This window comes from Quercus lobata, chromosome 5 (genome assembly GCF_001633185.2).
Source record: "Quercus lobata isolate SW786 chromosome 5, ValleyOak3.0 Primary Assembly, whole genome shotgun sequence".
Lineage (NCBI taxonomy): Eukaryota > Viridiplantae > Streptophyta > Magnoliopsida > Fagales > Fagaceae > Quercus > Quercus lobata.
The window spans coordinates 63,073,143-63,101,115 of NC_044908.1; the positions used below are offsets into that span (position 1 = coordinate 63,073,143).

Genomic DNA, 27,973 nt, shown 5'->3' on the forward strand with positions numbered 1-27,973 from the left:
CTTTAAGTAGGTTCAATCCTAAGGTACTTGTGTTGTTTAGGAGCGAATGAGATGTTTTGTCAGTGTTGAATGGACCCTCGGAACAGAGCTGAAATTACTCAGCAGTAACGGCTATGCACGGTTATTGCTGTTTTTCATTTTGGTTTTAATAGTGTTTTACAAGAAAAACTACTGTAGTGGTTGTTCAAGGCTTGAATAGTGACCACTAGCATCTATTTGGTAGTGTTGGGTTCGCTCTCTGAAGAACAGGTTCGCCAAATTTGAGTCGAAGAATGCTGCAAAACTTGTCCGAGGATGACAACTGCTTAACCATTTTACATACATCTAATCTAACTGTTTCGTGCATCAGTAGACAAAGCATAAAAAAGTCGTGGGATAGTTGAAAAACTTTTAAACATGCTTTGGTTTTCTCCCAAAAAAAAAAAAAAAACGTGTTTGGAATTCCTGTAACAAAATTCGTTAAGACATTGAAAAGATATTGATGGAGATGGGAGTGGACTATCCTGGTAGGCAAGAGATTGTAATCAATGGGACACAACCATTGGCAGTGTACAAACTTTTCTGTAGCCTTTTAACCAGTTTCCAAACAACCAAAGATCTAACCACATGTGCGGGACCTAATTTTCCAAACCACCAACACCAATACAAGCACACTGGTCAGTGGATGGTTACACCACCCAAGGAATTTACTAATACACTTCACTTTACTAATATTGTTGATCCATTTATCTCTTCCATAGTCTATATTAAGACACCTCTCCCTGGTTACAAACTCAGTTATCTCTCTCTCTCTCTCACACACACACACACGCACAAACAAACACAAAGATACAAATCATAATGGCACTAGAAACTGAACGTAAAACAGAGGCTATCTTCATCTCTACTCCTGCACAGAAACAAAAGGATAGGATCCTTTTGTTGCTGAGGTTGGTTGCATTTTTGGCCACAGCATCAGCAACTATTGTGATGGCACTTAACAAACAGACCAATACCTTGGTGGTCGCCACAGTCGGCAACAACCCAATAAAAGCTTCTCTTACTGCCAAGTTTCAACACACCCCAGCATTTGTGTTAGTCCTTTATTCACTTTTGATTCTCTCTCTTTTGCACATTTACAATGATTGTGTATGTGTTTCTCAAAAAAATAAAAATAAAACAGTGATTGTGTTTGTACGTGTGTGTTTTTCTATTAGTAAATTACGCACACATCTAATAATGTGTCAGCTGAGTTAGAACTTACCTGCATTGAAGCTAATATATATATATATATATATATATATATGAGAATGCTAATGTGCTTATATGCATCTGTACGTATATATTAAATATTTGTTGCTGATACAGGTTCTTTGTGGTAGCCAACGTCATGGCCAGTTTCCATAATTTGTTGATATTATTGTTGGAAATTGTTGGGCACAAGATTGACTACAAGGGATTGCGCCTTGCCATCATCGCCATTTTGGACATGGTATTATTATTATTATTATTATTATTATTATTTTATTTTATTTTATGAGGATTTTTTTTTTTTTTGAGAAGAATATGAGAAGGATTTTTTTTTTTTTTTTTTTGAGAAGTAATATGAGAAAGACTTGGTATTACTAACTGGAACCAAAAAATTAAAAATTATAAGAATTTTTTAGCATCATATCATTTGTCATAACTTTTGTCATAATTTATTAAAGTGGTTGACTATGAGTAGTGGACAATCACTTTTACATGAAATTGTCACTTTATTTCTACCGTCACAGTTGACCACATCAAAATTGTAACTCAGAAGTGATGTAAAGCTCAATAAATTTCATAAATTACTTGTTGCTATTCAAAGAAATAGATAATAATTATGAAAAAAAGGCAAAATAAACTATGTTAGTATTCTTTTATATACTACCTTGCACCCTTGGTGCGGTAGTCACTCTACAAATATAAATACTTGTAGAGTGTAGGGATAAGGACCGAGATTCAAGTTTTCAGGAGGGAACTTCAGACATATACATTTAAATTAGGTTAAAGTAGAAATTCTATCTTGTATAAAAAAAATAATAAAAAAAAAGTATTCTTATTTATATATATATATATATATATATAGAGAGAGAGAGAGAGAGAGAGAGAGAGAGAGAGAGAATAAAATTTAAAAAACCATGCTAGTATTTGTGTGCTACTGATTGCCTTTCGAATTCCATGTTAGCAATTATTTTATTTTATTATTTTTTTTGAGAACCCCACTTTTGCAATCTAAAATCTAAATTATCTTTTTTGACATTTAGTGTCCAATTTTATTTTCTTTCTCTTGTTTTAGTCAAAGAGCAAGGTTTTTGTGTGGTGCTCATTTGAATGGAAATTGATATATGACCATTTGAAGACACATGTCGTGTTCAGTGCCTAAAAATATTAGATGCAAGCTAAACATTTTATGACACATGTGTCTAGTCATTTTGCTTTTCTTAGCTGAGTTTTGTTTTTAAGGATTTGCTTATGTTGTGTGTAAGAAAGGATTTTTATTTTTGTTTTGGAAAGGGACTACCGGTCACATGTATGAATTATGTGGCCAAGTATGAATTTCTTGCGCGCGCGCACAAAAAAAAAAAAAAACTTTCATACAACATATATATTTATACATGGTTCCCTTAATCTACTTATAGTTCCCTAAAGAAATTAGGGATGCCCGTATTATCTCTACCTTCAAAATCCTTCATTCTCTTAATTTTTTTACATGTTTGTCGTCAAGGCAATTTTGTAACTCATAACCTTGCTAGACATGCTATTAATGTCGCAAATTTTTCAGTGTGAATGAACAATGTTTCTCCACACCTTCATGTTGTATATCAAGCTGATTTGACTTCTCTTTAATAGAAATCACAGCTTCTTTCTACTAAAAAAATAAGTTGAAAACAATATTAATTATTTTTATTGGTTGTTTTGAGAGCAGTTGATTGTGGTTCTGGCAGCGGCTGGGGATGGAGCAGCACTGTTCATGGCAGAGCTAGGGAAGAATGGTAATTCACATGCAAGGTGGAACAAAATCTGTGACAAGTTCCAAACCTTTTGTGACCATGGCAGTGGAGCTCTCATTGCTTCCTTCATTGGCCTCATTCTTCTCTTGATCATCAATATCATCTCTATTGCCAAATTGTTCAACCCAAAATCCTACAATACCATTTAATTTATGTAAATGTAGTTGTGGTGGATCCAATTCCATTCTCAGTCTCACCTGTGTATTTGCTAGCCTTTTGAGCTTTGTTCCACACTACTTGTGTTTGCTCAATTCTTAAGTGTAATTCTCTCTGTGATTAATGCCTATGTAACCATGGTTGTTAATTCTCTCCAATTCAAAAACCTACATTTGTATGATATGTGAATATGGGGATGGTTGGTTTCCTATCCACGCATATGCGGTTATATGAGATATTTCTAAAAATCAACTACTTGATTTCTCAATGGAAATCATGGTCTCCAACTTATTTAGCCATTTTCGCACATTCTTTAATTGGATAAATATGAGATATTTCTAAAAAACAACTACTTGATTTCTCAATGGAAATCATGGTCTCCAACTTATTTAGCCATTTTCGCACATTCTTTAATTGGATAAAATTGGTGGGTTCCACGAGGGACTACACACACCTTTTTTTTTTTAAGAAAGGAGACTACACACATCTTGTTGAATAGTTAGGTACCCGAATAATTATAAACACCTTTGTTAGCAACAAAATAAAATATAAAATAAAATTGACTATGAATTTGGCAAAGTTTATATATATGTGATGTTGACCTATGCTTTTACTGTGAGAGAGAAAAGTTAAGAAGCTAACAAGATTTGTAAGATAATAAATTTTTAATAATTATTAATTAAATTGACATTATTCTTAAATTATTTTGAAATGTAGTCTAAAAGTGATAAAATCATATTTCTAAAATACAATTAAAAAAATGTTAAATTTCTAAATATCTTCAAAAGAATTTCAATTTAAATAATTAATATTAAAAAATTATTATTTTACAAATTTCGCCTAAGAAACACATGAGAAAAAGGAGAGTATTGAAAGCGTTAAAAATTTAAAAAGGAAAGCGTGGAAAAGATTTTAAAATGAAATAATTTGAGAAAGAAGCAGGCTGTGCTTCAAAATTGGAAAGACTAATAAGAGAGAATTAAGGAGGAGAGAAGAGAAAATAGAACTTAATGCCTCATACTAGCATGAGTAATTCTTGGGATTTTAGTCTTACATCAAAAATTTTAGTAATAAATACATAAACTATTTTACAATATTTTTACAAACTGCTGATGTAGTAAATTCTTACTAGTTTTAATATGGGTTTATCACTAACATCATATTTTTACTTGTAATAACTATTTGAAAAATAGTAAAGCCACATCAGCAGTTTGTAAAAATGTTGTAAAATAGTTTGTGTAAATATTTTGAAGACTTCAACAAATAGATATCACAATTCACAACCTACCAAATCGGTGTCAAAGAGTCTTATAAATGACATTTTCTAGTTTTCTCATGGAGAAAAATGTGGATTCAAAACTCCCTCCTCTATTGTATTAAAGGGGAAAAAATTCATATTAGTGAATTGAATTGGAAAAATTATGAACATCAGTCAATTAAATCTATTGGTATTACCATGCACCCTTGACGCGATGGTTACTCCACAATTATAAGTCCTTGTGGGATGTGAGGAGCAAGAGACAGGGTTCAAATCTCCAGGAGGGAGTTCTACACACGCATACATTTAGATTAGGTTAAAGTAAAATTTATATCTTGTATTTAAAAAAAAAAAAATCCACCGGTTGAATCATATTGAATTTTCCTACTAAAAATTTATAATTTTCTATTTTGGTAAGTCAAACTTGAAACCACCGTTGTCAACTGATTAATTGTATTACAAATCAATTTATCATTTTCCTATATTAAGATACATAACACTGATGACGGTTAGTAAAATATATAGAAAAAATTATAAATATAAGCATATGAACAAAAAAAATATTTGTCACTAATTTAGAAAAATAAAATCAATGACTTATTTTTCATCACCCATGTAATGGTTTTTGAGAAATATAATAAAATAAGCATGTAGGTGGTTCCATTGAAAAATGGAACTGCAAAAATAACTCTGGCTCAAAGTTAAAAATTATATTCTATTGACCATTTGTTTTTCCTATAATGGAATATTTTGGTGTCAATCTATTTTGAACATTCAATTCCATTCCATTTATTACAATGTTTTATCATTTTTTTTTTTTTTCCTGAGAATCTACTAAATTTTCAATTCAACTATAAATCTTAGTGATACTTTTTGGTATTTTCAATATATCGCTTTTAGTGGAACACACTTATTATCACACCAAGGCACTTACTGTTTACAAAGGATGAATCAGAATTGCAGTAGCTTAAAATTTAAAGTTGTTATGCATTCCTTAAAAAGTAAACAATTTATTTTTATTTAGCCTTTCATCCAACAAAAATTTACATTTACATCAAAATATTAATATTAACTTATTGCCTTAATGGATAATTTTTTATTTATTATCAAAGCCGATAAAATACTTGCTTTAAAAAAAAAATTGATAACAGATAAAATACATGCTATAAAAAAGGGATAAATGCATATATATATATATATATATATTAAAGATTAAATCAAAAGTATAGAAGAGATAATATTGGGAAAACGAAGGAAGGGGAAGATGGTTTGATATACGTGGACAAGATGATGCAAGCAAAGTACTGATAGCGAAATATAAATATATATATAAATATATATAAATAGAAATAGAATCTAATCTTAGTCTAATTCATTCGGTACTAGGTCTAGGAGAAGTACTACAGTACAACAAAATACAATCTAGTATGTACAATACTGCTTCTCCTAGTACCGACCGAACGTGTAAAAAGTAAAAGTAAAAAAAATAAAAAATAAAAAAAAAGTGAGACTGAGTTGTTACTTTAATTCACGTGCGTCTGTTTAAAGTCTAATCAACTCAGTTCACTTTCTTTTTTTTTTTTTTTTTTTTTTTTTTTAAGATAAAAATTATACTCTAACTTAACCTAAGTGTAAGTGTGTGAAACTCTCTCATAGAAACTTGAATCCCGATCCTTACCCTCCACACCTCACAAGTACTTAAATTTAAGAAATGACCATCGCACCAAGAGTATGTAGTGATTCAAATGATGTTACTTTCACCAAAAAAGTCCAAAGTGTGTATGTATATTTTGTTCTACTTGTTTGATATCAACTAAATTAGTGATTTTAGTGTTTTAAAGTAGTAGATTAATGTAAAAATAATGTAATTAATTATCAATTAACACCCCCAAACGCAAATTGTGACAGGTGTCTAATAAAAAAAATGTGACATCTAACAAGAGTGTGAGTAAGTGTGTTGTATAGGAGTGGTACATAAAACCCAAGTAAGTACTGGGCCTTAGATTAGAACGGGTCAAGAACATATCATTATGAGATATGAAGCCCAACCACAAAGATACATACCTCGAAACACAGACCAAAAATTAAACAAGAAGTCATCAAAAACACCCTCAAGATCCTGAACCTCGGAATCTGACCAAACAAGACCCATCATCCTTGGTCCGAGCTTGAGTAAATCAAAAGAACATAGACTGCCCACGCCAATCTATGTTTTGAGCAACCAAATCATCCTATTAAGGTATTCGCAAAATATCTGAGGATGCCCTCTAGATCTTCTTGATAAATCTACAATAGTCCATCTAACATAGTTGCATTTAATGCAATAGATAACATATCAGAATAAAACAAAATGCTCCGAAAGTTTTTGTTCATCACAACTTCAAGAAAAGAAGAGCCTGATGGGACAAAAAATTGCCCAATTACACCAGGACAACACCTACTATGGCACATGCTGGAGAAGAAAATGAAGAGAACTAAGCAAAGGATAAGAATAAAGAAGAAGAAAGAGGAAGAGTATAAAAGAAAAGAAGGCAGACAAACGAAGACGGTTTTTGAAGGATTAGAGAAAGAGATAGAAGCCAAAAAAGAGAAGAGTGAAACACATAGTGAGAAATGTAACAAACAAATTATATAAATAAAGTCTTGGACACAATTTTATATAGTAGAGAGTTATCTAGTTCTTATTCAAATTTCTCGTTGTGGATTGTATTGCACCCTTAATAGAAATCAATTGTGATTACAAGCAAGTAATAAGCTCGGGCTAATTTCTTGCTTCCACATATGTGTTTGGGGAATCATTATAAGCTAGATTTTTGTTTATTTTATGTTTGTTTGCAGGTTCCACATTACTTTCTGTCTCAATTTTATTTCAAATAATTTAAATTTTAGTTTTTTTATTATTTTTTTTAAAAAAGCTATTTTTATACTTTTTGTCTCATATTATGAAGATAAACTACAAAAAATAAACAATGCTTAAACGGACAAGCATTCACATTAGTTCATGCAAAAATTTGTATTTATTTTAGTAGAAGAGCTTACTTTTTTCTATTTTACACAACCACTTTTCAAAAATGCCTATATCGTATTATCAATTATACACTTAATTTTATTAAAATATCAATTTTTTTTTTTCATTTTTTAAATTATTTTTCTTTCTTTATTCAAAACAATTATTATCCACTCTTGTCCTTCACTCTCGTAATATGTTAAAAAAAGAATAAAAAACTAAATGTAAAATGAATAATGTCCGTGCAAATTTACACGATTACTAAAACAATTTTGCAAATTTACATATCTTTAACTTAACTGATATGAGTGATTTTGTAACTTAAATATGTAAAATTAAGCACTGTTTTTATTTTGCATTGACTAATGCAAATGCTCTAAGTACGTGTTCTTAGATGACCTAAAGTTACACAAGCTGGTACCTTAAAGGTAAATTAAAATAACAATTGATTAGTGATCACACACTTTATTAATTGTCAATTTGTGATTGGATTAAATCATTTACATAATCATCCACAATTCGTATTTAAAGTCTATTTGGAATCCGTTTATTTTGCTAAAACTGAAAATTTTTTGCTGAAAATACTATAAATAAATGTAAAAGTTAGTTGAAATAATACAGTGAGAATGAATAGTATCAAAAACTGCAATGGATCTCGTAAATAGTACAAAAAAAAACTGAATAGTAAAATAAGCTGACTTTTTAATTTGGAGCCAAATACACACTTTTAATGAAAAACAGTCTAATACCATCACTAAATTTTTTTTTTTTAATGGAATACAATCACTAATGATGCATGACAAAGTGTGCTCCTAAATTTTTCCATAAAATAAAATAATAAAAAAAGTAAAAGTGGTAGAAATAAATAAAAAGCTTAGTTTGTGTGACAAGTTAAAACAACTGAGGAATAGTACCATAGAACAACCAGAATACAAGGTTGGATTGTGACGCACACCGTTTTCTTTCCGTTAAATACTGTGTGCGTGCGGCGTGCGTTTTAGCGGGTTCGTTTCTTATACAATGTTGACTCTCTCTCTCTCTCTCTCCTTTGACCATAAATATCACTAAAATAGAAAAATATAATATTTACCTCTATTTTTTTTATAATAATCTTAAAAAAATTCAACTTCCTCGTTTGCTTAGAATTTTTTTATTTTTTATTTATTTTTTTATTCCTAAAAGATAGAAGGTGTTTAGGATTAGGACTCCTAATCAATTAGTAAAAGGACTCATTTAATCAAATCCCGCTTTATTATTATTCTTATTTTAAAGGCCTAAACAAAAATAAAACGTATTATTCTATTTATTCAGTAGTATTTATTTACATTGACAATACATATAAATTGGAGGAGCCGAGGCAGAAGGAGAGAGAAGAAGTGTTCAACTAAAAACTACACTTTACACGTCTTTCAATCTTAATACCTCCTTAAAAAACCTGAGGTGCCCGTTTGCTTTCTTTTTCTTTTTTCTCTTTTATTCTTTTTCATTGTTTCCATTATTTTTTTTTTATTATTATTATTTTTTTCATACTATTTATTTGTGTTTTCACATTCTTTCATTCTTGTTATTACTGCCCACTAATCATTTTTCTTTAATTAAATTATTTTGTTTACTAAGTCAATTCCCTTTTGTTTTTTTAATTTGAAAAATCAGATTGCATTCTTTTTTTTTTTCTTTGTGGGGGTGGAAGAAAATATTTTATCTTTTTCAAAATTGTAGTTTATTGAATTTTCTTATAAAGATTATATTTTTATTCATTCTTTTATGGGATTTTATTTTTTTGGCTTAAGTTTGCATTGATTCAGAAAGCAGAAACAAAACTGATAGTTGGGGTGCTGCTACTGAATCTCTGGGAATTGGGTATATATTGATATTGATAGCCTTCTTTTTCTATCTAAATTTTAAGTCTTTTTTTTTTTTTTGTAAAGAATGAGAAACTGTTTCTGATTAATTGTTTCAGCATTTTTTTTATTTGGGTTGCTCATTATGGGGTCTATTTCTGCAGGAATAGTTGGTAAATTAGGGTTTGCATTTTTTGTAATTGTAGCCAATGGCACAGTTCAATTTTGCAGCAGAATCTCATATCAAACAGGTTAGATTTCTTATTCTTTCTATTGGGTTGAACCTATTTATCCAAAATATCTGTTTTATCCATCCATCTCACATGATCAGAATATTTTTATGTTTTACTTTTGTTCATGTCTTTTTATTACCTCTCTTATAATTGATCCTCAGGCCTCAACACATTGCAAATTTGATCCCTTTGTTTTTATTTATTGTAAATTTTTGTTTGGCTATAATATGTGTTATGGGATAACTGTGTACAGTAATCTAATTCTGGGTGTTGAGGAGTATGATACTTTGTTATCCATTCCTTCACAAAAAAAAAAACTTATGCTCATTAGATCTTAGGTTATAAATTGACCTTCTTGTAGTCTTTGTAGGATTCATCATGAACAATAGGTTTAGGACAACAAACTTAGTCAGATCTAGGATGTAGTCGTATACATGAACATGAGGTATTGGATAATAGTTTTAGAGAAAGCTAAGACCGTTATAAAGTTTAACTTTTGAAACATTACATTATTGGATTGCATTTCTTGATTAGTTTGGAAAAGGAACCAGATTGGCATAAGCCAAAAAGGTTCCTATTTTTCTTGATCATATTTTTCAAATTGGTGCATTTTCTTTTTGAGGTTGTTTGATTTTGGAGTCTGTGCTACCACTTCTAAATTATTTCTTACTCTACTGTGAGGAACTTTGCAAAACTACCATTCTCTTTTGTTCTTGTCACATATGGTCAATAATTTTTGGCATGTTGCAGATATCAGCCAGATGGGATCCAGCTGGAGCATGCAGGCCTCTCATCGATGAAGCACCTGTATTTTATCCTTCTCTTGAGGTATTCTTCTGTCAAGAAATAGAGATCTGATGTCATCGTTAATTTTTCTTTGGCTGTAGTATTACTTTTTCAATTTAATTTCACATCATTCTTCTTATATCAGGAATTTGAAGATACACTTGGTTACATAGCAAAGATACGTCCGAAGGCAGAACCATATGGCATATGTCGGATTGTTCCTCCATCTTCCTGGATTCCACCCTGCCCTCTTAAAGAGAAAGATAAATGGGAACTTGCTAAATTTTCTACACGTACACAGCATGTTGACTTGCTTCAAAATAGGGAGCCCATGAGAAAGAAAAACAGAAGCCGGAAGCGAAAACGAAGGAAGCACTCTAGAATTGGAACAACCAGGAGACATGCCAATTGTAATTCTGAAGCTTCAGAGACTGATGAGAAGTTTGGGTTTCATTCTGGACCAGACCTCACACTTCGAGATTTTCAGAAACACGCTGATTATTTTAAGGAGTCCTACTTTGGAATGAAGAATGCTGAGGACCTAAACTTTGTTGAAACTGTAAAGCAAAAAGGATGGGAACCCTCTGTGGACGATATTGAAGGTGAATACTGGCGGATAGTTGAGCAACCCACAGATGAAGTTGAGGTATGGAATTAGAATATACTCTGCCTCTTACATTTACTATTTGTATGTCTATTTATGAAAAAGACGTGAATTTCTGTTCTGCCGTGTTCCAGGTAATATATGGAGCTGACTTAGAAACAGGACCATTTGGAAGTGGATTTCCTAAGGCATCTTCCATGGTAAATGAAAGTGGTTTGGATAAGTATGCGACGTCAGGTTGGAATCTAAACAACTTACCACGCCTGCCAGGTTCTGTACTATGTTTTGAAGGAAGTGATATCTCGGGAGTTCTAGTACCATGGCTCTATGTTGGGATGTGCTTTTCTTCTTTCTGTTGGGTAGGTCAATGGAATTACTTCTCAAATTTCTACATGCATAATGAGTTAATCATATCAAACACAATGATGGATATTGGACTTTGTCACACACAAACACACACACACACACTCTTAATGCCTTTTCAGATTCTCTTTACATTCTGGAAAGGTACTAAACTAAAAAATTTATACCTATTTTCTCAGGGTGATCTTCAAATTTTATGACCTATTCGCTCCCTAAATTGAAGTTTTTTGCATGAAAGAAAAAAGAAATTTAACTTATCCAAGCCTACAAATGGTGTTTGCCAAAATTTTTATTTGCTGTCTCTATGTACTAGGTTTCACTGATTTCCAAATTATCTATTTGATAAGTTAAATTATGACTTGTTACACAAGAATTATTGTTTCTAAGAGTGTTTGGTCTCCTGCATTACAGCCTAAGCCTAGCCTTCAAACCTGGTTGACCGGCAAGGAAATCACATTCCCTTAGTAAATCCTCAAATACACACTGGTTAACACTTTATTGAACATCTGAATATTTGGAGCTTTCTGTCTAGAAAAGGAAAAAACTAAAGGCCGTTGATATTTAAATGGTATATAAAGGTTGAAGGGTTTGTGTCACTCTTATTTTTGGGATGGTACATATTTTAAACTTCCTTGGAGACTCAATTGGTTAAGGATATGCAACAAGAACTAAAGTGGAAGATGTTTCTTTATTCAGTCAAATTTTAGATCAATATCATTTCGTTGAATTGGCCATCCAATCTGTTATCATTCCTTCCAAAAAAAAAAAAAAACAAAAAACTGTGATCTTAAACCGAATGTTGCACTAATTTTTTTTTTCCAAATTAGTATTTAACCTTGTTTCTCTATTGTTGCGATTTGGAACAGCATGTTGAGGACCACCACCTCTATTCACTGAACTATCTACATTGGGGTGATCCTAAAGTATGGTATGGAGTACCTGGAAGCCATGCGACCACTTTGGAAGATGCAATGAGAAAGCATTTACCCGATTTATTTGAAGAACAACCAAATTTACTTAACGAACTGGTATGATGATATATAGTTGATTGTCTCTGTCTTCTTATCAATTTATGTTAGACAATCCATGAATGATCATAATACTTGATTATCCCAAAGTGATTTCATTTTAAGTTTATGCTAAATACTATGTTTTAAGTAATGAAGAAAAATGCCATCGCAGCAAGAGGTTCTCCATGCTCAATGTTTGGGTTCAATCCCACTACATTCCTATTGCGTTGGGTGGTACCTAGCTTTATACCACCACTCTGCTATTCCGTGTCTATCCTGATATCACAGGGACATTATGGTGTCTACATCCTATTCTGTCTCTACTTTGCTTATAAACTTTATGACCATATTTCAGGCTTTCATATAATGATTTTCATCTTGGGGCAGGTCACTCAGCTATCTCCTTCTGTTCTAAAATCTGAGTCTGTACCAGTACATCGAGCTGTCCAGAGGTCTGGGGAATTTGTTCTTACCTTTCCAAGGGCGTATCACTCTGGATTTAATTGTGGCTTCAACTGTGCCGAGGCTGTGAATGTGGCCCCCGTTGATTGGTTGGTACATGGCCAAAATGCAGTGGAGCTTTATAGTGAGCAGCGTCGCATGACATCAATTTCTCATGACAAATTGTTAATAGGGTCTGCTCTGGAAGCTGTAAAGGCCCTTTGGGAGATATCTGTTCTTGGAAAGGAAACTCCAAGAAATTTGCGATGGAAAAGTTTTTGTGGTAAAGATGGAGTACTTACCAAGGTATTTAAGGTAATTTCTTCTTCTCCCTCACTCTCACTTGTTTCTCATTTTTCATGGTGAAATAAATATCCACATGTTCATGCACGAATCATGATTTAGAGAACTAATTTTTTTAATCATTACTACTATTGACAGACAAGAGTACGGATGGAAGAGGAACGAATAGATGGCCTTCCAAGGCATTTGAAGTTGCAAAAGATGGAAAGGGACTTTGATTTGGAAAAAGAGAGAGAGTGTTTATCTTGCTTCTATGACTTACACCTATCTGCTGCTGGCTGCAAGTGCTCCCCTGATCAATTTTCATGTCTTAAACATGCAAACCATTTTTGTTCATGTGAAGTGGGCGATAGATTTGTTCTTATCCGCTACACTATAAATGAGCTAAATACCTTGGTTGCAGCACTGGAAGGAGGAGTGGATTCAATCAAAGTATGGGTATCAGGGGGCTCTGGTTTGGTTTCTGCTAGTGATAAGGTTGCTTGTGTAGCTAAGCTAGATATGGAAAGTGATACATGTGGAACCAAGTATCTTGATCAAATGGAAAATTCATCTTGTTGCCAAGGAACTGAGGAGAAGTTGAACATAAATGTGCCCTGCAGTTCATATAGCCATGTTTCTTCCGAAGTTATCCAGTCAGAGTCCCAGCATGGATCATTTAGTTTAGGCGCATCTCACATCAGTACAGAAAGTCATAATGCTATCGTTAATGATGAAACTTTAGTCAGGAACAAGAAAGGTAAGTTGGGGCAGGACTGCTGTATTGATTTTAATCTCAATGTTATGTGTGATGAGCATAAAAGTGGGCTGCGACTTATATCTGATAGCTTTAATTGCAAGGGTATCACAAATGTGGAGGAGACATTTATACCAAACTGTGAACAAGAAAATGTTCATAGTTCAGATACAGAAAGGGAACCATGTTTAATGCAACAAGATAGTGACCATAATTTATCTGTCTCACTTTCACCTGTCCTTTCAAATAAAGATTTTCCTTCATGTTCGAGAGATGTTGAGCATACCTTTCTAAGAGACAGTAACAAGTTGTTTGGGTTTGATCTTTTGTTTTCAAGTCCCCGTTTTAAAGTGCCATCGGACAGCTCATTGAAATCAGAATTTGCGGATACCTTGGATGTAAAGATAACCACGAAGGACCAAAGCTTTCCAATACAAAAGTTGGATCCTTGTGTCGAACTTATAAATTTGGGGACTGTCACGTTTGGAAAGCTTTGGTGCAGTAAGCAGGCCATATTTCCGAAAGGTATGCTGAAGAAGCATATCTGCATGGATCTTGTAAAATACCATATTATTTGTTAATTAATTTGAAGGAGTATTCCATTGATTATTTTTCCCTTAATTTGGGTTGACTTGTGCAGGATTTCGAAGTCGTGTCAAGTTCTTTAGTGTGGTGAATCCAACAAAAGTTGGTAGTTACATATCAGAAGTTGTTGATGCTGGCCTTCTTGGGCCTCTGTTTAAGGTGGAAATTTCCTCCCTTTCTGTTTTAAATATTTGTGTCAGTTTAGTAGGGATTTTAGTTTGATGGTGAGTATACATGGGTATATTCAACCATTTGGATTCTTGCATACGACAGCTTTTACAAAGAAGTCACAGTCCCTCCTCTTCAATGTCTTTGATATGTACATGTCACCAGAACATGTCTATGAAATCAGAGCTCCCATCATAAGCTTAAATTAGTTTATTTGTGTCATGTTACACTTGCCCTGGGCCTAGATTAACTCTAGGCAGTCTTGTCCAAGCTTGATTAATCTGGATGGATATGCTACTGGGGCAGTTTGTTTGGCATGTTTCTTTCTGCCAAAGCTGAAATCATGCATTGCTCTTCTTGTCTTGACCAGATTGATCAGCATGGGAATTAGTAACCCAAAAAAAAACCATTTAACTTCAATCTGAATATGTCATGCTCTTTTGTGTGCATTTAGATGTTTAAAGGTGTCAGAACTATGACTTCCTTATATAACTGGGGGAGTTGCATTCACTAATGAATCACTAATAACAAATTATACTGGAACATTCTTTATAAGTTATGAGGAGTAAACTCTATTACAACTCCAATAACAGTTTGTAATTTACTATCAGTTCTTTAAGCTGTTTATGTATTAAACTCTTGTTTTTAAATGAATTTCCAGGTTACTTTAGAAGAATCTCCAAGTGAGACTTACACAAATGTCTCAGCAAAGCTGTGCTGGGAAATGGTGCTACAGAGACTAAACCAAGAAATCATTAGTCGGAGCAGTCTAGGAGAACAAGGACTGCCTCCTTTGCAAAGTGTTAATGGGCTTGACATGTTTGGGTTTCACTCTCAGTCCATTATTAAGGTATGCTACCTTCATGCATCCTTAACTTCATTCATTTTTGCCTTCATATAAGGACAAAACCTAATCCCTTACACTTGGTGGACAATGGGACTGTATTTCAATATTTTGCAATATCCGTATTTATTTTATTTTTTAATTTTTAAAATTTGTTGAGAATATACCAAGTTTTAATTGAATTGTACTTAGATCTACGGCCCCAAAAGAAGCATCAAAAGGATGTAAAATGTAACCTGGGTCATGCTTAAAGCCCTGTTTTAATTGTTGTTTGGCTTGTTTGATAGTTGACTCTTGCGAGCATGAATGTCTTGCTTGCTTGTGCTCACGCGCACACACACTTGCAAATGCATGTACACTCTGATTTATTTATTTATTTATTTATCCAAATGTTCATGCGCATGCAGATGCATATATATTCATTCCCATCATGCAATGTCATGCATCAAATGTTCTTTAGCTTATAAATTTTATATTCTGGTACTAACAAAATTGGTCTCAGGCTATTGAGGTTCTTGATCCCAATCATCAATGCATGGAGTACTGGAATCACAGGCACATTAGACCTTTAACTACGGACAATATTGGCGATGTCAATAAATACTCTTTCGAATTGAGTTGCTCTATAGGAGACACAGAAGAAAAGGATTTTGGTATCAGTTTAACAAAGCATGACCCTGATAATCCATCTGAAGGACCGGGTAATAATTCAATTGATGAAGGCGTACATTTGGTACTTCGAGGACTGTTAAAGAAGGCAAGTCCAGAAGAGTTGAGAATAATGCATAGGATTTTCTGCAGTGAGTCACAAAGTTCTAAATGGAGAGTGGCATTCACATCATTGATAGAGGAGATCCAGAAATCCTGTACATAAATTAAGGAAAAGAAATAGGTCCCCATCATTCTTTTCATTCAAGGTAGCTTCTTATTCCAGTTAGTCAGATAGGCCTATTCTTTCAAAAGATCCATAAAATGGGAAGAAATATCATGGGTTTGAGTTGTGCACGAATATTTGCGATGTGGCCACTCATGACCTTGACAGAGTCTTGATTTAATGATACTGATCTCATTTACCAATTGCAGTAAAGGCTGCTTGTATATTAGAAAATTTTACTAACCATTCTGAAATAACAACCATTTCAGTTTTACAGTGTACGTTGATACAGTTTTGGTTTACCTATCTTATTGCCTTCTTACTGTCATTATTTCTATATGGTTCTACTAATCACTCTCTGACGTGGCAGCGAGCAAAATTTCATTTAAGTAGAGTTTCCAAGAAGGTCAAGCACAATAATTTGGTGCCTCTATGGGATTATGAATGACACGCTAAAATTATTAAAAAAAAGAAAAAGAAAAAAAAAGAAAAGTACACATGCAAATTATTCGAGAATTAGTCCTATCAACCCAAAACAAAACTAGGCTTTTCAAAGTTGAGCAAATGTTTTGTTTATTAATAAGTTACGCACAGAGCTAATGAATTCTCTTGATATATTACTTTACTATCAATCCCATTAGTATGAGAGAAAAAAGTAGCAGTTGATTAATCTGAATATAGATCGGAGAGTAGGCTCCATATGGCATTGAAACCAAATGAAGTGAAATTCAGAAAAAACATGAAAATAGTGAGTGTGAACCTAGTGGCTTTTTATTTCCCTTTATTTGTTTATTTTTATTTTTTGGGTCTAACCCATCAATGAGCTTAAAGTCTGACCTACTGAAACTGAAAGTGAAGATAAGAAGACTCTTGAGTAATTTCATAACAATTGAGTTGATGGTTTTTTACTAGTTCTCATTTAAGTCTGTCATTGACATTAATTTATCATCAAGCATTCACAACTTACTAGCTGCAACATTTTGTGAAAATTGGTGTGCCTCTAGAATTTTTGTTGATCTCCACCAATGAACACTACAGTTTCTCAGATTTTGGCAGCACAACTATTGTTTCTCGCAGAAGCTTTTAGAATTGAGGGCAGGAAATTAACAAAGGCATGGAGTTTAAAAATAAATAAAAAATTGTCCCCAATCAGGATAACTAGCTGAGATTAAAGAAATGAGGTAAGCAAAGAAAAATAGAACAAATATGTTGTAACTTGTGTAACTGCATGGTGTTATTACAGGATTCATGTCAATGAATACACAAATTTATGTACAGCATGATCACAAGGCTTCTGTTCTTGAATCTTGATCACATGCTTGGTCTGCATAATTTTGCAGAGATCAAGATTCCTCCAAATTTAGAACAAACCCATCAAAGAAATGTCATAAAAAAAAAAACCCCCCTAAAAAAAAAGGCTCATCAAAGACTCCATCAATGTGACATTGATGGTTGCCTACGTATATATACGGACATATATGCTCTATAGCAAACCGGCGCAAACAATCAAGAAGAAGACAATCGGAAACTCACTGCACAAGGACAAGCGCGCTGCATCAGCATGTGGTATTGTTGAGCCATGATCTGCAGGTGAAACTGGCAGCTGTGGCTGCTGGGGTGGAGGTTTGGGCAATGATAACCCGAGCCCATCGGTGTCATGATCGCCGTAAATGGAGTACTCAAGAAGGGCTGCAATGCCGTGGACTGTGACGTCATTGGTGGCGTAGACATCGGGTCGAGTGATGGGAGAGTCGTTGAGGGTGAAATTGGTGGCAGAGGTGTTGGTGATGAGGATAGTTTTGTCTGGTAAGAGAGTTGGGAGGCGAGTGTTGGTGTTGAAGAGGAGGAGGTCAGAGAAAGAGAGGCGTTGAGGGACTATGTGGTAAGGTAAGAGAAAAGGGTCCACGTTTGTGTTCATGTTGAGAGAACCGTCTTGGTCTTGTGGAATGAAGAGAGTTGCGCTGATTGGGAGTGTTAATGGGTTGATCATTGAGATAATATTTTCCCAGTTGGTGAAATCACTTGTGCCTATTAGTGCCTCGATTATGTCGTTTATTTCTTGGGAGGATTGTGGTTGTGATGGCGATGATGGTGGCGGTGGAGGTGGTGATTGAGATAGTGGTGGTAAAGATGGAGGGTGTTGTCGTGGGGGTGGAGGAGATGGGGGAGGTGGGGATGGAGTTGGTGGTGGTGGAGGAGATGGGGGTGGTGGTGATGGAGATGATGGAGGAGGAGATGGGGATGGAGATGGTGGCGGTGACGATGGGAGTGGTGGTGGTGGTGCTGATGGTGGTGGAGAGTGGGTGGTGTTTGGAGATGGGGTTGGTGAGGCTATGGTGATGGTGAGTAGTAGAATAGAGAGAAGGAGAGAAAGGTGGTTGGCCATGAGTGTGTTTCTTGAAAGTTGAAACCTTTTCTTTCTTTCTTTCTTTCTTTCTTTAGAAAAGAAAAATGAAAACTGAAAAATGAGTATTTTTGTTCTTGAATATGGATGGTATATATAATTGTAAGGTGAATATATACAAATCCAGGGTGAGTTTGTGTTTCTATCTGAATCTAGCTTCTAAGTGTTGTGTGCAGAGAAAATTGTTTTGGAAGATGATCCAACTGATTCCTAACCGACATTTGTACCTAACTCTTCCCGCCAATTACCAAATCATGCTAGTTGATAGTTGACTCTTACGAGCATGAATGTCTTGCTTGCTTGCTTGTGCTCGCGCACGCACACTTGCAAATGCATGTACACCCTGATTTATTTATTTATTTATCCAAATGTTCATGCGCATGCAGATGCATATATATTGATTCCCATCGTGCAATGTCATCCATCAAATGTTCTTTAGCTTATAAATTTTATATTCTGGTACTAACAAAATTGGTCTCAGGCTATTAAGGCTCTTGATCCCAATCATCAATGCATGGAGTACTGGAATCACAGGCACATTAGCCTTTAACTACGGACAGTATTAGTGGTGCCAATAAATACTCTTTTGAATTGAGTTGCTCTGTAGGAGACACAAAAGAAAAGGATTTTGGTATCAGTTTGACAAAGCATGACCCTGATAATCCATTTGAAGGACCAGGTAATAATTCAATTGATGAAGACGTACATTTGGTAGTACTTGGAGGACTGTTAAAGAAGGCAAGTCCAGAAGAGTTGAGAATAATGCATAGGATTTTCTGCAGTGAGTCACAAAGTTCTAAATGGAGAGTGGCATTCACATCATTGATAGAGGAGATCCAGAAATCCTGTATATAAATTAAGGAAAAGAAATAGGTCCCCATCATTCTTTTCATTCAAGGTAGCTTCGTATTCCATTTAGTAAGATAGGCCTATTCTTTCAAAAGATCCATAAAATGGGAAGAAATATCATGGGTTTGAGTTGTGCACAAATATTTGCAATGTGGCTACTCAAGACCTTGACAGGGTCTGGATTTAATGATACTGATCTCATTTACCAATTGCAGTTAAGGCTGCTTGTATATTAGAAAATTTTACTAACCATTCTGAAATAACAACCATTTCAGTTTTACAATGTATGTTGATACGGTTTTGGTTTACATATCTCATTGTCTTTTTACTGCCATTATTTCTATATGGTTCTAGTAATCACTCTAACGTGACAGCGAGAAAATTTCATTTTAGTAGAGTTACCAAGATGGTCAAGCACAATAGTTTGGTGCCTCTATGGGACTATGAATGACACGCCAAATTTTTTTTAAAGAAGTACACGTGCAAATTATTCGAGAATTAGTCCTATCAACCCAAAACTAGGCTTTTCAAAGTTGAACAAATGTTTTGTTTATTAATAAGTTACCCACAGAGGTAATGGATTCTCTTGAATCCATTACCTCACCATCAACCCCATTAGTATGAGAGAAAAAAGTAGCAGTTGATTAATCTGAATATAGATCGGAGAGTAGGCTCCATATGGCATTGAAACCAAATGAAGTGAAATTACAGGATGTGGTATTGTTGAGCCATGATCTGCAGGTGAAACTTGCAGCTGTGGCTGCTGGGGTGGAGGTTTGGGCAATGATAACCCGAGCCCATCAGTGTCATGATCGCCGTAAATGGAGTAATCAAGAAGGACTGCAATGCCGTGGACTGTGACGGCATTGGTGGTGTAGACATCGGGTTGAGTGATGGGAGAGTCGTTGAGGGTGAAATTGGTGGCAGAGGTGTTGGTGATGAGGATAGTTTTGTCTGGTAAGAGAGTTGGGAGGCGAGTGTTGGTGTTGAAGAGGTCAGAGAAAGAGAGGCGTTGAAGGACTATGTGGTAAGGTAAGAGCAAAGGGTCCATGTTTGTGTTCATGTTGAGAGAACTGTCTTGGTCTTGTGGAATGAAGAGAGTTGCGCTGATTGGGAGTGTTAGTGGGTTGATCATTGAGATAATATTTGCCCAGTTGGTGAAATCACTTGCGCCTATTAGTGCCTCGATTATGTTGTTTATTTCTTGGGAGGATTGTGGTTGTGAGGGTGATGATGGTGGTGGTCTTGGTCTTGATGAAGATGGATGAGGACGTGTTTGTAGTGGTGGTGGAGGAGGTGATTGAGATGGTGGTGGTAAAGGTGGAGGGTTTCGTCGCCGGGGTGGTGGAGGTGATGGTGAAGGTGGGGATGGAGATGGTGGCGGTGGTGGAGGAGGATATGGTGGTGGTGGTGGTGGTGGTGGTGGTGGTGATGGGGGTGGTAGGGATGGTGGTGGCGAATGGGTGGTGTTTGGGGATGGGGTTGGGGAGGATAAGGAGATGGTGAGCAATAGAATAGAGAGAAGGAGGGAAAGGTTGTTTGTCATGAGTGTGTTTCTTGAAATTTGAAATTTTTTCTTTCTTTCTTTCTTTATCCTATGTTTGGAAGTTTTGAGAGAGAGGAGAGTAGAGGGGAGTAGTGGAGAGGAGAGTAGAGGGGAATGGTTATTCTCTACCTTGTTTGGATTTTTTTAAAATCAAGTAAGGGGGAGGAGAATAATTAAATCTTTTCATTTGTAATTTTGTTAATATAGTAAGGGTAAATTTGATAATTCATTTGATCAAGCATTTTTATGCTCCACTCTCCCTCCAAATTTCTCCAATTTGGAGGAATTAAAAATGAGGGGTTGGAAGTAGTTGAAACCCCTCCAAACCCCTCCAAATCTCTCTCCCTCATTCCTTAAAAAACATCCAAACAAGGTATTTAAATTACTCTCCCTCCCTCTACCCTACTCTCCCTCCTTCCCCCCACATCCAAACATAGCATTAGAGAACAAAAATGAAAATTGTTTGCAGAGAAGATTGTTTTGGAAGTTGATCTAACTTATTTCTAACCGACATTTGTACCTAATTCTTCCAGCCAATTACCAGATCATGCTAGTTAGTAGCTAAGGGGTAATTTGGAGATTAAAAAATAATCTCACTATTTTTATTTTATTAGAATAATCTCACCAATATATATGATAATTTTTTTTAACCCTATATATGATATTCTTCTTTTTTTTGGGGGGGGGGGGGGGGGGAGCATAGAACTTTTCAAAAGCATTTTTTTTTTAATTTATACTAATTTCACCTTAAAAAAGAAGAAAATTTTTAAATGGTAATAACATTAATATAAAATAAAGGAAAATTTAACAAAATTACTACAATTTTACATCAATATACATCAATTTTACATCAATATATACAGGAGAGTATGAGATTCTGCCATATGGCTCACTTTATGAAAAGAATTGAAATATTCAAGCCACATCAGAGATAAGAACAAATAAATTATTGACTCTTTGTTTTATTTAGTTCAATGTTTTAAGATTTTTCTAAAAAAAAAAATTCTTTGTATTATTTGGTTCAATGTTTCAAGACTTTTCACTTTTCACACAAAACTCTTTGCATTTTAATTCACTATTTTTGTAAAGTTGTGATTTACAACTATTTTGTGTTGGCTTTAATTCCGTGCCAAATTTGATTGTAATTATGTTCAATCTTTTGTACCCTGCATTTTATGTGGGATTTTATTGTAAGGGTTGTTTGTGAGAGAGAGTGTGAAGACTCAAGGCAATTGAAGACCAAAGAAGTTTTCGCGGGTAGTTCGCGAGTAGCCTTCCAACGAAGTGAAGCATGTGCTCAGTACATGACTGGAATGTGAAGAGTCATGACAGATGGCGATAGCTAGTTTTCGCGAGTGTCTCACGGGTAAGGCCTTCCCACGAGATACTCGCGAAACATTCTGTTTTGCCAATTTGTCATATCTGATACACCCTATTCTTACCCACACTATATATACCCACATTACGCACATATGTTGAGGAGTGCTTTACAGAGAGAAAACCCTAGCCATTACCCTTGAGAGTGAAATGTGCTTGCTGTGGTTTCACACATTTTTGAGCTTTCAATTAGTATTAGAGCGGGTACACTTGCTGTGGTTTCATTACCTAAGTGTGATCCTAGACCCCATGGCTTACTATGGATAGTGCTATGGCAAAGGCCAACATGAAGATAGTTCATGTGTTTGTGATAATGACTCTATGAGCATCTTTGGAGATTGTCCCAGCAATGAGCTTTTAAAGTTATTCAAATCAAAGAAACATGCTAGAATTTTTGTACACATGCTGAAATCCTTAGAACATAGGAATCATGATATTCATAATAGCTTGTGTGAGTCAAATTCCCTAATTGCTAAATACAAGAGAAGGAATAGACAATTGTGTGATAAACTTGATTGTTTGAAAAGAAAGATTCACTCATCTATGAATGAAGTAAAGGAAAATGAGTCATGTTTTGATGGTCAAGAATGCCTATCTCATGCTTGTCTTTTTGTTCATACCACATTGAAAGTGTTTAATTCGTGTCTGTGGTATCTTAACAGCAGATGTTCAAGGCATATGACAGGAGATAAATCACTATTCAAAACTTTTAAGGAGAAGGAAGACAGCTATGTGACATTTGGAGATGGCAGTTACTCACAAGTTCTTGGAAAAGGAACCGTTGATATTCCAAGACTTCCCTTATTGACTGATGTTCTGTACATTAAAGGATTAAAAGTGAACCTGCTGAGTATCACCTAAATATGCAATGAAGACTTTATCGTTCAATTTTCAAAGAAAGGTTGTCTAATCCTCAATGAAGAAGGTGTTCAAGTATTGAAGGGACTTAGGACCACCGACAATTGTTATGGTGTCATTCCCAAACCAAGCATATCATGTCGAAGTGCTCGAGTGAATCTCTTGGAGTTATGGCACCAACGGTTTGGGCATGCAAATTACAAACAAGTGGCAAAAGTCTCAAAACTTGAAGCAGTGGTTGGTTTGCCAAAGTTTCGAAAAATTGAGAAGAATGTGTGTGGTCCATGTCAATTGGGAAAACAAACAAAGCCAACCCATACTAAAGTAAATGTAGTTGCTACTTCTCGTCCTTTGGAGTTACTTCATGTGGATCTAATGGGTCCAATGAGAACGGAAAACATGGGTGGAAAACACTATATCATGGTGGTAGTTGACGATTTCTCAAGGTACTCTTGGGTGGAATTTCTTAGAGAGAAGTTGGAGGCATGCGACTAGATGGAAAGGTTATGCAAGAGGCTCCAAATTGAAAAGGGAGTTTCTATAGTCAAAATTAGAAGTGATCATGGAAAGGAGTTTGAAAATGCAAAATTTGAGGCATTTTGCAATGAGCACGGTATCAAAAAGGAATTTTCAGCTCCAAAGACTCCACAACAGAATGGGGTGGTTGAAAGAAAGAACCAAGTGATTCAAGAGATGGCGAGAGTGATGCTTCTCAATAAAAACCTTCCATAGAAATTTTGGACTGAAGCGGTGAACACTTCATGTCACATTGGGAATAAGATTTTCTTCCAAGCAGGAACAAAGAAGACATCATATGAAATTTGGAGGGAAAAGAAGCCTAAGGTGAAATACTTCCGAGCATTTGGAAGCAAATGCTACATTTTCAATGATAGGGATAATTTTGGAAAATTTGATGCTAAGAGTGACGAAGGGATATTCCTAGGATACTCCACAAACAGCCGAGCATATAGTGTACAATAAGCGCACTAAGACAGTGATGGAATTGATAAACATGGTCATAGATGACACCATTTCAGAAAAGGTTGTTGATGAGGATGGCAAAGGACTGAGTCTTAAGAAGAATGAGGGTGATGACAACATGTCTCAAAGTGATGATGGTGAGAGAGAATCATCGGAAAATGAGTCTACACCTCCTACATCAAGAAGGGAGACTAGATCAACACAAGGATCTTTAAGTCTACTCACCCCTCCAGAAGTTCAACCTCCAATTTCTTGTGATGGGGAACCCTCCACTTCCAAGAAACTGTCATCAAGAGTAACTCTCAATCATCCTGCAAGCAATATCATTGGTGATTTAGATGAGGGACTTCGTTTGAGAAGAGGACCGAGCTATAGTGTGAATCATGTGACATACAACTGTTATCTTGCTCAATTTGAACCTAAGAAAGTGGAAGAAGTTTTAAGAGATGAGAATTGGGTAGAATCCATACACCAAGAGTTGCATCAATTTGTTAGAAATGATGTATGGGAGTTGGTACCAAGGCCCAAGGATACACATGTAATCGGCATCAAGTGGATCTTTAAGAACAAGACTTATGAAGATGGTGAAGTTGTCTGAAACAAGTCTAGATTGATGACTCAAGGATATACTCAAGTTGAAGGCATAGACTTTGATGAGCCATTTGCTCCAATAGCAAGACTAGAGTCAATCCGAATTCTTCTCTCCATAGCGTGTATTATGAACTTGAAGTTAAACCAAATGGATGTGAAGAGTACCTTCTTGAACAGATTTTTAAACGAAGAAGTGTTTGTTGAGTAACCAAAGGGGTTTCAAGACCCTCACTTCCCGGACCATGTGCTAAGGCTAAAGAAGGCATTATATGGGCTGAAGCAAACGCCAATAGCTTGGTATGATCGCCTCACCACATACCTATTGGATCATGGCTTCAAGAGAGGTCAAGCCAATCGAACTCTGTTTGTTAAAAGAGATGAGAAATCTCTCCTTGTTGCTTAAGTATATGTGGATGACATTGTCTTTGGATCCACGATTGATCACCTTGCTTAAGAATTTTCGGAAGAAATGAAAAGGAAGTTTGAGATGAGCATGGTGGGAGAGCTAAACTACTTCTTAGGGCTTTAAGTGAAACAACAGAAAGATGCTAAACCTTGATGCAGCCGGTGTAGAAGTAGATTCGACATTCTATCGAAGCATGATCGGCAGTCTTCTCTACCTTACTGCTAGTAGATCGGACATCGCTTTTAGTGTAGGAGTATGTGCACGATTTCAGGCAGCACCCAAAGACTCCCACTTGACAGCAGTCAAACGAATTATCCACTACATCAATGACACATTCGACTATGGAATTTGGTATTCAAGAGACTCAAATGAGTGCTTAGTTGGTTATTCGGATGCTGACTGGGCCGGGTGTATTGATGATAGGAAGAGCACCTCAGGTGGCTATTTTTACCTTAGAAATAACTTGGTGTCGTGGATGAGCAAAAAGCAAAATTTAGTCTCTCTATCAATAGCAGAAGCTGAATACATTACAGCGGGGAGTTGTTGTGCACAACTATCGTGGATGAAGAAGCTCTTACATGATTATGGAATCACTCAAGACACTATGTGTGTGTTCTGTGATAACACGAGTGCCATAAACCTGTCAAAAAATCCAGTTCAACACTCGAAATCAAAGCATATCGAGATCTGGTACCACTTCATTCAAGACTTGGTGGAGGAGAAGATTGTGTGTTTAGAGTTTGTAAACACTAACAACCAGAAAGCAAACATATTTACTAAACCTCTTGATGGTCCACGGTTTGAGTCTTTGCATAAGACCATTGGTGTTGGAATCATCCCTTGAACTCTATCTCTTGTGTGACCCTATTCTGTTCAGTGATGCATACTTGCTATATAGGGCTCACCTGTTTAGTTAGCATGTTTCTTTTCAAGTTTGTTTGTACTTGTCACTTTTGTTGATTTTACTTTACATATTTTGTTTTTGAGTGCGTTGGAAAATTCAAAAATCCATAAAATTGAAAAATCTCTAAAAAGTTTGATCGCTTGTGTTGTGTATATCACATGTGAATTTGGCCTAGTACCTTCGTACTAATGGCATAGTGCATTTACAAGCTTAGCTTGTTATGTATGCACATCTATCTTTGTGGGAAAAATCTAGAAATCTATGTGTGATTGTTGTAAATCGATCTTCAAGCTTGTCATGAATAATTGATCAATAGTTTTGATGGTTTTGATACTTGTATAGACTTGTGCCTATATATCTTCCCACACTTTTTATGTTTTTGCTTAAAGAGCTCAACCAACGTAAATCTCAAAATGAAAAGAGATAATGAGTTGCAAAAGTTGTCACACATACTAGTATTTGACTAGGAAAAAGAGAAAGTGACTTGTATTGAAATGTATGGTCCCATAAAGCCAAAGGCTTATTCACAAAATTGAAATATCAAAAATTTCAGGCACTGATCTCAAAATGAGATGTATTGTTAAAAAAAAATGATCAAATGTTATGAATTGTAAATAAGCCAAATGAAAAAGCTTCAAAGATATGTAATTATTTTTATGGGAGGTCATATATGTTCATTTCTATAATTGAGATAGACCTCTTGACCTAGTACCAGTTATGCATGACTTGATTGAATTGATCATTGAAACTTCACTCTGAATTAAAGACTATTCCACATTTGATACTCACACACAACACACAAGCCTTTTGTTCAATGAATGCTTATTTCATTTGTGTGATTGTACATGATCAAATGTGATGTGTATACTCAAATGCTTGTCGATCAAACCCAAAAAGATTTTTGAGTATTTTATATGTTTTTGAAAGTGTTTTTATGCTTTCATGTTTTGAGTTTTTGTTAAAATTACATTTTTCATTTTTTTCTTCAAAAACTTCTTTAGAGGCATTTTAGTGAGAAGCTCGCAACTAAGCTCTTCCTGTGAAAATGAGCTAAGGCAAAATATTGAAAATACAAAATTTCAGACAAAGACTTTCGCGATTGTGTCGCGACTGTTTCGCGAGTAAAGTCTTCCCATGAAAAGTTTTGTGCTTCAGAGGCATTTTTCGCGAGTAACTTTGCGAGAAGGTAACCTGCGAAAAACGCATGTTTTCAATTTTATAGGGCTGATGTAGACAGTTTTTCAAATCACTTGTTTTCCCTTACTTTGCCTTCCTCGTGCCTCCCTCAACCCCAAACTAATTTTCACTCAAAAACCCAACCAAAAATCAAAAGAAAACTTCTTCAAATCATATCTAAGGTATGTCTATACAATCTTTTCTCTTTATTTCCTTAGATTATGTAGAAAATTTCTAGGTTTTTCTTAAATTGGTGTATTTTTAAAAAAGGGTTGGGAACTCTATTTTTGTGAAATTTTTTTTAATTTCTTGATTGGGCTTTGTCCCATTTGGGTTGTTTGGGTTTGTGTTGGCCCCTTGTGGCATTTTAACATGAATTTAGGCTAGATTCAATCATATTCATGCATTGCCCACATGTTATTTTTATAGATGCATATCAAGTGTTCGATAAAATGTCCAAATGGCATTTTGGTGTTGTTTTGGACTCCAATGAGTTCCAAACTTTGGAAATTACCATGATTATACATGTTTATCATGTTTTGATCACTGGTTGTGTGTTTTGCACACTTTGACCGAAATGTGCTTAGCCATGCCTTGCACATGCATCACATAGGCACACCACTTGCACACTTGATGCACACACTTCCTCACTTAT

The 27,973-nt window shown here is 35.0% G+C and overlaps 4 protein-coding genes across 5 annotated transcripts; 2 read left to right on the plus strand and 2 right to left on the minus strand.

Annotated features, from left to right (window-relative positions):
* Positions 1–708: 708 nt before the first annotated feature.
* Positions 709–3,409, plus strand: LOC115991925 (CASP-like protein 1B2). The gene is made up of 3 exons (XM_031115905.1): positions 709–1,073; positions 1,348–1,471; positions 2,933–3,409. Exons 1-3 carry the CDS (start codon positions 841–843, stop codon positions 3,164–3,166), a joined length of 591 nt encoding a protein of 196 aa, XP_030971765.1. The 5' UTR covers positions 709–840; the 3' UTR covers positions 3,167–3,409.
* Positions 3,410–8,771: 5,362 nt separating this feature from the next.
* On the plus strand, positions 8,772–16,500 carry LOC115990335 (lysine-specific demethylase JMJ18-like). Of its 2 annotated transcripts, none has more exons than XM_031114174.1 (11): positions 8,772–8,878; positions 9,444–9,530; positions 10,263–10,340; positions 10,444–10,944; positions 11,037–11,261; positions 12,132–12,293; positions 12,663–13,031; positions 13,158–14,280; positions 14,396–14,499; positions 15,170–15,358; positions 15,855–16,500. In XM_031114174.1, the coding sequence occupies exons 2-11, from the start codon at positions 9,489–9,491 to the stop codon at positions 16,224–16,226; spliced, it is 3,165 nt and encodes a 1,054-aa protein (XP_030970034.1). In that variant the 5' UTR covers positions 8,772–8,878; positions 9,444–9,488; the 3' UTR covers positions 16,227–16,500. The 2 variants fall into 2 exon arrangements, with proteins under 2 accessions (XP_030970034.1, XP_030970035.1); XM_031114175.1 differs by lacking the exon at positions 8,772–8,878 and adding an exon at positions 9,175–9,298.
* Positions 16,501–17,445: 945 nt separating this feature from the next.
* Positions 17,446–18,612, minus strand: LOC115990918 (formin-like protein 14). Its single transcript, XM_031114686.1, has one exon. The coding sequence runs from the start codon at positions 18,610–18,612 to the stop codon at positions 17,710–17,712; it is 903 nt and encodes a 300-aa protein (XP_030970546.1). The 3' UTR covers positions 17,446–17,709.
* A 1,462-nt stretch (positions 18,613–20,074) lies between these two features.
* On the minus strand, positions 20,075–22,653 carry LOC115990919 (FAS1 domain-containing protein SELMODRAFT_448915-like). The gene is made up of 2 exons (XM_031114687.1): positions 22,631–22,653; positions 20,075–20,729 (listed from the first exon to the last, which is right to left on the minus strand). Exons 1-2 carry the CDS (start codon positions 22,651–22,653, stop codon positions 20,075–20,077), a joined length of 678 nt encoding a protein of 225 aa, XP_030970547.1.
* Positions 22,654–27,973: the final 5,320 nt, after the last annotated feature.